This window comes from Palaemon carinicauda, chromosome 22 (assembly GCF_036898095.1).
Source record: "Palaemon carinicauda isolate YSFRI2023 chromosome 22, ASM3689809v2, whole genome shotgun sequence".
NCBI classification, from domain to species: domain Eukaryota; kingdom Metazoa; phylum Arthropoda; class Malacostraca; order Decapoda; family Palaemonidae; genus Palaemon; species Palaemon carinicauda.
The window spans coordinates 48,057,167-48,067,166 of record NC_090746.1 but is presented as its reverse complement, the minus strand read 5'-3'; the positions used below and the strand labels follow the sequence as shown (position 1 = coordinate 48,067,166).

Genomic DNA, 10,000 nt, shown 5'->3' with positions numbered 1-10,000 from the left:
ACAGTTTGGAAGGAAACAGTAAAGCAAGTTGCATCTCGCACTCCATGCTTCCTGAAAGTAAGGAAAAAGTCTTTATCACACACACACACCTATATATATATATATATATATATATATATATATATATATATATATATATATATATATATATATATATGTGTGTGTGTATATATATATATATATATATATATATATATATATATATATATATATATATATATATATATATACATATATATATATATATATATATATATATATATATATATATATATATATATATATATATATATATATATATACATATATATATATATATATATATATATATATATATATATATATACATATATATATATATATATATATATATATATATATATATATATATATATATATATATATATATATATATACATATATATATATATATATACATATATATATATATATATATACATATATATATATATATATATATATATGTATATATATATGTATATATATATATATATATATATATATATATATATATATATATATATATATATATTTATATATATATGTATATATATACATATATATGTATATATATGTATATATACATATATATGTATATATAAACATATATATATATATATATATATATATATATATATATATATATATATATATATATATATATATATATATATATATATATATGTGTGTGTGTGTGTGTGTGTGTATTTGTAGATAAAAATAGTTATGCAGTTACGATATCCCTTCAGATTTAAATGTCTTTATTATCTTTATGCTTGCTCTTGTGACCAGGTGTACTGTACATACTGCAGTAGTCTTTAACATGAATCTATTTCAGATCCACACGAATAAAGATAAAAAATAACAAGAAAATCTCACTGACCTAAAAGCCAATTTTGTTCTCGGACTTTTCCTGAGAATTATTCCTCTTTTTCTTTGCAGAAACAACTGTAACATTTGATAGAAAACCAGCCTGTACAAATTATGAAACTGGTAGTTTAAGATGTACGGATGAGATTCAGAATAGATGTCCCTCGATATTTGATGGAAATTATGAGTTGAAATTCAACCTCTCGTCATTCCTCGCCTGCAACCAAACGGCCATCAGTCGCTCGGAATCTGAAACGCTGCCGATTTCAGGAAAGTCAATTGAACACATCTTCCGAAACCTCATTCCCGGATTGCAATACGATGTGAATGTGTCGGTGATCTACAATGGCGTTGTCATATCAGAATCACTTGGAATCTCTGCCAAGTTAGACACTGATGGTGAGTATAGGCCTATATGAAGATTTCTTTCATGCATAATTCTTAGGTTGCCTGATCTCATATAAATATTATCCCTTGACAACCAGTGATAATCATTCATGGAAATTTAAACAGATTCTTTTTTCTCAATGAATATAATTGTGTGATGTAATGAATGAAATTGATTTAATCACTGTGACTTCTTAAGTCCATGAATATACTATTTGATATGTACCGGTAATTGTAAGATTAAACGCAAATAGGATAAGTATTGACAAAAATTAGTGATAGAAAGTTTAGCTGAATGGGTCAGGCGTAGATGATGCGTATATTATCACAGACAAATCTTGAACCTTTTCCTCTATTTCTCGATGAAGTTCCTCCGACCGTTGAAGATTTGACTGTGGCCATTTTGGGAGAGGACAAAGTAAGGCTGATGTGGAACGACCCCTGTCCGCCGAATGGGGAAATAAGCGGATATTACATCCGGCACGCTTGGTCTCCTTTAACTCCTTTTATCTCAAAGAGTGAAACTCATTGTCCTGAAACTATCAAATATGATGGATGTTACAATATTTCGAGTTTGACTAAAGGGAAGATGTATGAAGGACCTTACGCATACGTGAGTGATATATGTTTACCTTTACTCTACTTTTATTGTGAATATCATTCTTTTCAGACATTAAAAATCATCGTATTATAACACATTTTATGAGACATTTTTCGCTGTTCTTTTGTAATGACATTTCAAGCCTAAAAATATGGTATGACTCCCATTTAGAGAATAATTAATTACACTACTACTACTACTACTACTACTACTACTACTACTACTACTACTACTACTACTACTTACCAGTGTACTAGCCATTTGAAGACTTAATGTTTTAGTATGTTAATTTTCATTTTATTGAAACAATTAATTTTCCTTGTGTTATGTTTTTATACAATTTCTAATTCCCCCATTTGATGTCCTTCATATTCAAACATTTTCTCCTTTGGTTGGACTATAAATTTCATAAAAGATAATTCCTATAATATTTTCATAAAAACATTTTATATTTCATATTTTTGTCTTGTTTCCAACCTCATGATAACGTAATAACGTCAAAATTTTGTAATAAATAATGTTCCCCTAACCTTTGGTACTAATAACTATCGTAAAACTATATATATATATATATATATATATATATATATATATATATATATATATATATATATATACATATATATATGCATATATGAATATTTGTATATATACAATATATATATATATATATATATATATATATATATATATATATATATATATAATATATATATATCTATATATATATATATATATATATATATATATATATATATATATATATATATATATATATATGTATATATATATATATATATATATATATATATATATATATATATATATATATATATAAATACCATATGTATATATATATATGTATATATATATATATATATGCATATATATAAATATATATATATATATATATATATATATATATATATATATATATATATATATATATATATATATACCATATGTATGTATATGTATGTATATATATAAATAAATATATATATATATATATATATATATATATATATATATATATATATATATATATATATATATATGTATATATATAATATATACAGTATATATATATATATATATATATATATATATATATATATATATATACCATATGTATATATATGTATGTATATATATATATATATATATATATATATATATATATATATATATATATATATATGTATATATATAAATATTTATATATATATATATATATATTTATATATATATATGTATACATATATATGTATATATATAAATATATATATGTATATATATATATATATATATATATATATATATATATATATATATATATATACATATATATATAAATATATATGTATACATATATATATGTATATATATATGAATATATATTTATATATATATATATATATATATATATATATATATATATATATATATATATATATATATATAGATATGTATACAGAACATATACATATATGTATATATATATATATATATAGAGAGAGAGAGAGAGAGAGAGAGAGAGAGAGAGAGAGAGAGAGAGAGAGAGAGAGAGACTGTATGTAATTTTTGTATAATTTGTAGCATAACAGATTGACTTATAATCTCATCTCTGGCTACATCGAAACTTTCTTTTCTATCATGTGTTCATTTTAGTTGATCATTTCAGGTGCAGATATATAATTCTGATGGGAAATCTGGAGAGTATGAATATTATAAATTTCTCATGGAAGAAACCGGTGAGTACAACGACATGGACTTTCTTTCTGATATTTCTCAAAGTATTATTATCAATGACTGAAAGAATCGAAACATTTATGTAAAGTAAGAAGTTTCATTCAGTTTCGTCCCAGCTGCCTTATAAATTGTAAAACCTTAACAACTTTAGCTTTGGTTTAAGACGATCTTATTTTTAACTCATTTACTGTCAACATATGCTGACTTCAAAAGGATTGCGTTCAATAATTATTGATGGGATCATTTCTGAAGCAATACTTCATTCAAGTTTATTTCTGAGTTTTCCGACTAATGTTTCAATTCTGTAAAAAATTTATTTTCTTTAATATTTAATTATATTAAATAATGTTGTCACCATAATGTCTTATTATATTGTTTCCTTTTCTATGTGTAACAAGAAAGGGAAAAAGGCTTCCATTCTAAGTCTCTCTAACTTATGAACCAGTAATTTCTAAATTGTTGGACAACGTCCTTCCGTAGAACCTAAGATAATTTCTAACTTTTGTTCAAGGACCTCGCCAGTAAGTTTTGCTGGATGACTGAGTGAAGGTTATAAGGTGTTTGTGTTACTGAATGTACCCGATCAAAGACTTGGATTCAGTTCCAAACTTTAGGTAATGCATTTAGGAACAACAGATTTAGATTGAATCCAACCATAGATATAGCTATTAATCAATGTCCTTTTAATATTTCGCTCCAAGAACCAAGCACCCCGGAAATACCTCTACCAGAAGACCAAGGTTCCCCAGTGACCATACTTCCTCCAACGCAGCCAGGTGGCGAACTTGTGAATTGTACATTAACTGTTGGGGAAGAATCCTGTGTGACGCCGTACACAGAGGACGAGTTCATGACCTGTCAGGTAAGTCCCACATTTTCATTCGAATGGGTCACCTGGAATCAAAGAAAGGGTTTCATGTGGCAGCCTAATGGACGTCTTCAAATGAAGCAATATTTGCTTTATAAGTGATGGAAACCAGAGATCAGAGATAGGGGAATTTGACCTACTAAAAGTACAAATTTTGAAAGATTAAAAAAATAGTTCCTTTATATGAGAAGGGAAAACTAAGATGAAATACGTAGAATCTAAACTGACAATTATGTTAGTTTAAAAGGGAGCGTTTGAAATTTGTCGGAATATTCGAGATTTGATGGCTATTTTTGTCTTAAGGCCTTTGAATTAGCCATTGGACCCCAAATATTCTCATGGAGGGAGAGGTAGGCAGAGAGAGCGACAGACAGAGGTAAAATCCAGCTTCCGAATTCTTGATCATGAAAATCTTCATTTTAATCACAACTATTTCTTTTTTTTTACTTTATATTTATCGATCAGTGACTTTCAACGTTTGTCTTTATGATGAATGTACACAGGAGATAATATAAACAAGAATATGAATATAATATACTTTACTCAACCCAAATAACAGTAATATTTCGATGAGCAATTAAAAAGCCGTGACAGGATGATTATGTCTTAACCATGTGGTTTCTTATCAATCAATTTTACAAATTTTCTTTCTTTTTAGATGGCTGACCTTCCACCTGGCAAAATAATTGAGGTCCGAGCATGGTGCTGCAATACAAAGTTTTGTGGAAATGAATCCACAAAAGAACTGGTCACGAAGCCTTCCCCTGAATTTGAAGGATCCCTCACAGTTGGAGAAAAGACCAATTCCTCTGTGGCAATTTCACTACCTCGGGTCACCAATGAAGGAGATGGAAATAGGTAAAAATTTTCAATGAAGCTATCATGGAAATTATATTTCTGCTCAATTTCGGAAATTTTCCATTGATATCTTGATTTAATTACCTGGCAGAAAAAAACTAGTTGAATATAAGATCTATTTAATTATACAAGAGCAATTCAAGTGGTAAGGCAATAGGTATCTTTGAAGAGACACGTAAATTATTAGTTATTCATGTTTGTTGCAAAGCGTTTTTGTGAGATAGAATTTCTTCTCGTTCTTTCAAATTCTCTCGAGTTCTTCCCAAATCATTCAATTTTTGAGAAATCTGGAAAAGAAGATAGTTCTCTGAATCATTGTTAGTTTGTATTTTAAACTCATTCATGAGAAAATACAACTGTTGTCATCCCTGGAACATATTCTTCTAGCTGTAATACTGTAAAATGCCACAAGGAATCAATGTATAGACTGATGATAAGCAAGGTTCTTTGCATCTTCCTTTCTATACCAAATCCATTGCCTTCTTCTTCTGCTCTCTCTCTCTCTCTCTCTCTCTCTCTCTCTCTCTCTCTCTCTCTCTCTCTCTCTCTTTTACCACTTATCTGACCAACTCCTTTAACTTTACTTTGCTCGTTTTCACCTCAATCCTCAAGAAATCTTTCAAATCAAGACCAAAATCTTGGAAAGGTGATTGTGGTTTCTTTGTAAAACAACAAATAAAACAGCAGTTTTATCGTTTTTGATAATATCATTATCATTCTTATTATTATCATTATCAATGATGATGTAATTTTTATCATCATTGTTTTCATTATCCTAATTGACACTACTATCTTTAAAGCAATTACAACATCGACAACAACAAAGATTTTGATAATAATCTTTAAAGCATTAGGCCTACCATCTTTATCAATATTTTCTTCTTGTTTCTTTTTCTTCATTATGTTAGAAATGTGTGCTAAGATGTAGAGAGAAAGTTAAGGATCTCGCTGTCGTCAATAACACTTTCTGATTCTGATCACAACAACTTTGTTTACCGTCATTCTTCTTCTTCTTCTTCTTCTTCTTCTTTTTCAGCTCCTTCCTCATTGTAGTAGAACACGTAACCCAAGATGGCGAGGGAGTAGAAGATCTTCAAGGGAAGGTTGAAGCATTAGTCACTAGAGATCGAAAAGGCCGGAAAGAAAAAATAAATTGCCTTGATGGGCCTTTTTGGATTGCTGGAGAAATATCATCTGTAAGTAACATTACTGTTTTTGGAAGTTGTTGCTGGATAACCCTGTTTTTCACTTCCTGATTGATTAGTTGCACTTTTCTTGTAAACTCCATCAACTGAGTTCTGGAGGAAATATTTCATATTATGAAGTAGCTCCTTCAAATATTTGCTGCTACGTTTATTTTTCATAACTAGCTGCATAAATTCTTTTCCTTAGCATGAAAACAGCATCACCGTTTAGAATCTGATCAGCAGTTAAGACTTTTCATGCGTCCTTTGTTTAGTAATTTGTGTAAAATCTGTAACCTTTATTATCAAAGTATTTCCCTCTTTCTACTATCTTGCACTTAAAATGGATTCTATTCTCACTCGGGAGCATTTCATAACAGATAGAGAGGTCATGTCTAACTTATCCTACAGCGCTGTCAATGATGATAAGGTTTCCTAATCTTTGCTGTATTTGAATCCTTTTGCTGACATCAGCCAATGTTACGGTGATGATGCTTTCGAGAGATAATTACTCTTTTATGATCAATTTTCAAGATTACTGAGATCTAAGAATAGTTAATATCTTTCTGGCTTTATATTTACCAAAATCGCAGTTATAATTTAGCTCCTATGAATCCCACTGAATTTCTTATTACATTACTTGATACTTATTTTAGACCTCTTTCAGCACAGTTACTTTTATTGTATAACAGTATGATTTTTTTTTCAATACTATTTTAAATCTTTTCAGTTTTCTCCTTTCACTTTGAAATTCTATCCATTATCATCATTCCTGCAAAATAATAATAATAATAATATTATTATTATTATTATTATTATTATTATTATTATTATTATTATGCAGGAATGATGCCAAGGAGTTTTTCATACCTATACAAAAACAAACCTTTTGGAAACTAACCAATAATTGATATTGAGGATATGCCCTGATATATGAAATCGATTATACAAATTGTGTCAAAAAATTAGTTAAAGAAATGCTCAAAATGTGTAAGAAATACAATTACGATGTGTAAAATCACTCAAATATCAAAGATCCTTAGGTCCTTAGATTTGTATTACATGATCATCGTAAATTGCCTGAAATGCATGTCTTAATGTAAAAAGATATGTTGTTTAATAGAGTTTATAGTTAGCCTCACTTTCAAACGGTAGATAGTAAATCAACTGTCAACTTTGCAGTAAATTAAGAAAGCTCTATGAACAAACACTTAAGGTTTTCTTTTACCAACGAACAGAACTCCTTTACCTCTTAGCAGTATGCAACTGATTAAAACTTTAGTAATGTATTGTGTAGCGAACAGTCATAAGCATACATTGAATATTTCATTTGGTTCTCGAGTGATACGGAAAGAACCTAAGAGTCCGTTTAACTATATTATGTATCTCTATAGAGTTCTATTCCCCAATTTCCATTCAAGAGCACAATCGCATTTGTAGTCGGGGATGGAAAAGACTACAACGGATATTACAACTGCCCACTACAGGAAGGAGAAGCCTACAGGTTTGCAGTTCGGGCTGCTACAAGACTTCGAGGTATGTAGCTCCAGTTTTGGGGTCTTGTGTAGTTATGGGCAATCAAGTAAACAAAGTCAGTGCCAGTTACACTGCCAAGTAATAATAATGATATTAATAATAATAATGATAATGATAATAATAATAATAATAATAATAATATATCCTTTAATTGTCTCTTAATCTGACTTCTCAATGAGACCATGAACTTTGACAGAGGAGCACCCATCAGTTTCATTATTTGATCCATAAATATTCATGTTGACAGAATATAAAGCTGAAAAGGACACAAAAATGCTAGTTAACTGTCAAAACCTGGACGCTGCTCGCTCTCAAAAACTCTATGAAACAATATTCCGTGATCATTTCACTGAAGCCTACATATCAATATATAATTTACATGAATTAGATTTCCGGAGTTCAGAAAGACGGGTGAAACTTCAGCGAATCCCATATCGTAATTAAAAATGTTCCTCCTTTGAGCTAAAAATAATATCAGTGAAATTCTTATGAGTGGCATTTGACCATGGATGAATATTTTACATTAGGGGCAATCACCTTAGCATAACATTGTAGACTTTTTTTTTATTAAACAATGAAATCTGGATGTTATGTCATAGATCTTATTGGAATTCTGATCCTTATTAATAGTGAAAATTATTTCAAATCTAATACTTGAATTACAACTGAATATCTCTAAGTAACATATCTAAGGTTTGCTTAAGGGATTTCATACTTAATTGAAAACATACAATTAGAGTTAAAAGTCAAGTTAAAGAAGCTAGACAGCCCTGTGCGATCAGAACAAAAGGGAGAGATTTAAAAGGAATGGCAGGAAGCATCATGATACGGCCAAATGGAAGCTGTAAGCTAACCTGAGGTGACCTTTTTAAGGTTCTTAGATATTGTAACACCTGTAGAACTATCCATGTATCTATTTTTAATGATATATGTAATTAAATCTTTATGAAGTATATATATATATATATATATATATATATATATATACATATATATATATATATATATATATATATATATATATATATATATATATATATATATATATATATATATATCATGGTCCTGGGTCTGAGCACCAAAAATATATTTATTATATATTACGGCTGGCAAGTTACACAACCTCCCGAGCTCCCAACTCGCCTGTTTGTTTTGACATAAATCTGTTACACTTGAATAATACCCGAGCTCTGAGAAAATTATGTAACTCCCAGATGGCAATACATAAAAACACAGAATATCCAACGGTCTCTTACGTGCACTCAAAACAAACTGGGTAAGTATTATTAAGAACTATTCAAAACAACCTCTTACTTTGATTCTTAAACAAGGATGCGAGAGAGTTCTGTAAGAAACACTGTGATCAAAATAATACACTCTTTACAAAAATAATTATATTCTATGAAAAATTATAACATTTTGAAAGAATTTACACCAAAAATAAATCACTTGAAATATTAAATCTGAACAAAACTTAGACTAAGACAAGAAAATATTACACTCTGAAAATTATATGATCAATTGTTTCACTGGAAATTAAATTTTACACAAATATTTAATCTTGATAATTAATGAAAATAGTTAACCTCTCACACTAATGATTAAACTCTTATTGAAATTTACATAAAAGTAACTGATAAACTTATGAGTTTTTAGCTCACACGAAGGTTCCGACCAGATAGCATTACAAATACACTTCACGTTATTATATAAATCTCACAGGACCAGTTACAAAAAAATTTATGTAACACCAGCGCGTACAAAAACAATAAATTTGAAACAACTTTAAAGTTTCCTTAACGTTTAAACACACTACACACAATTTATGCTGTGTATAAACTTAATCACTTTGGTGAAGACAAACACTCAAGGCACTTGAGAGAGAGATGCGAACTTGGCACTCAGAATCATTCTAGATCCTTC

General features: G+C 28.4%; 2 protein-coding genes across 2 annotated transcripts in view; one reads left to right on the top strand and one right to left on the bottom strand.

The window, feature by feature from the left end:
• The window catches only part of LOC137616421 (uncharacterized), a 742,648-nt gene that overhangs the window by 424,698 nt on the left and 307,950 nt on the right, over nucleotides 1–10,000 (bottom strand). The gene's annotated exons all lie outside the window — the stretch shown is intronic.
• The window catches only part of LOC137615875 (receptor-type tyrosine-protein phosphatase T-like), an 83,263-nt gene that overhangs the window by 46,133 nt on the left and 27,130 nt on the right, over nucleotides 1–10,000 (top strand). Inside the window, 8 exon segments of the mRNA XM_068345564.1 lie at nucleotides 1–57; nucleotides 964–1,290; nucleotides 1,647–1,891; nucleotides 3,564–3,633; nucleotides 4,333–4,493; nucleotides 5,158–5,357; nucleotides 6,394–6,553; nucleotides 7,963–8,077. The exon segment at nucleotides 1–57 is cut by the window's left edge and continues 133 nt beyond it. Of these exon segments, the coding sequence (XP_068201665.1) occupies nucleotides 1–57; nucleotides 964–1,290; nucleotides 1,647–1,891; nucleotides 3,564–3,633; nucleotides 4,333–4,493; nucleotides 5,158–5,357; nucleotides 6,394–6,553; nucleotides 7,963–8,077 (1,335 nt within the window).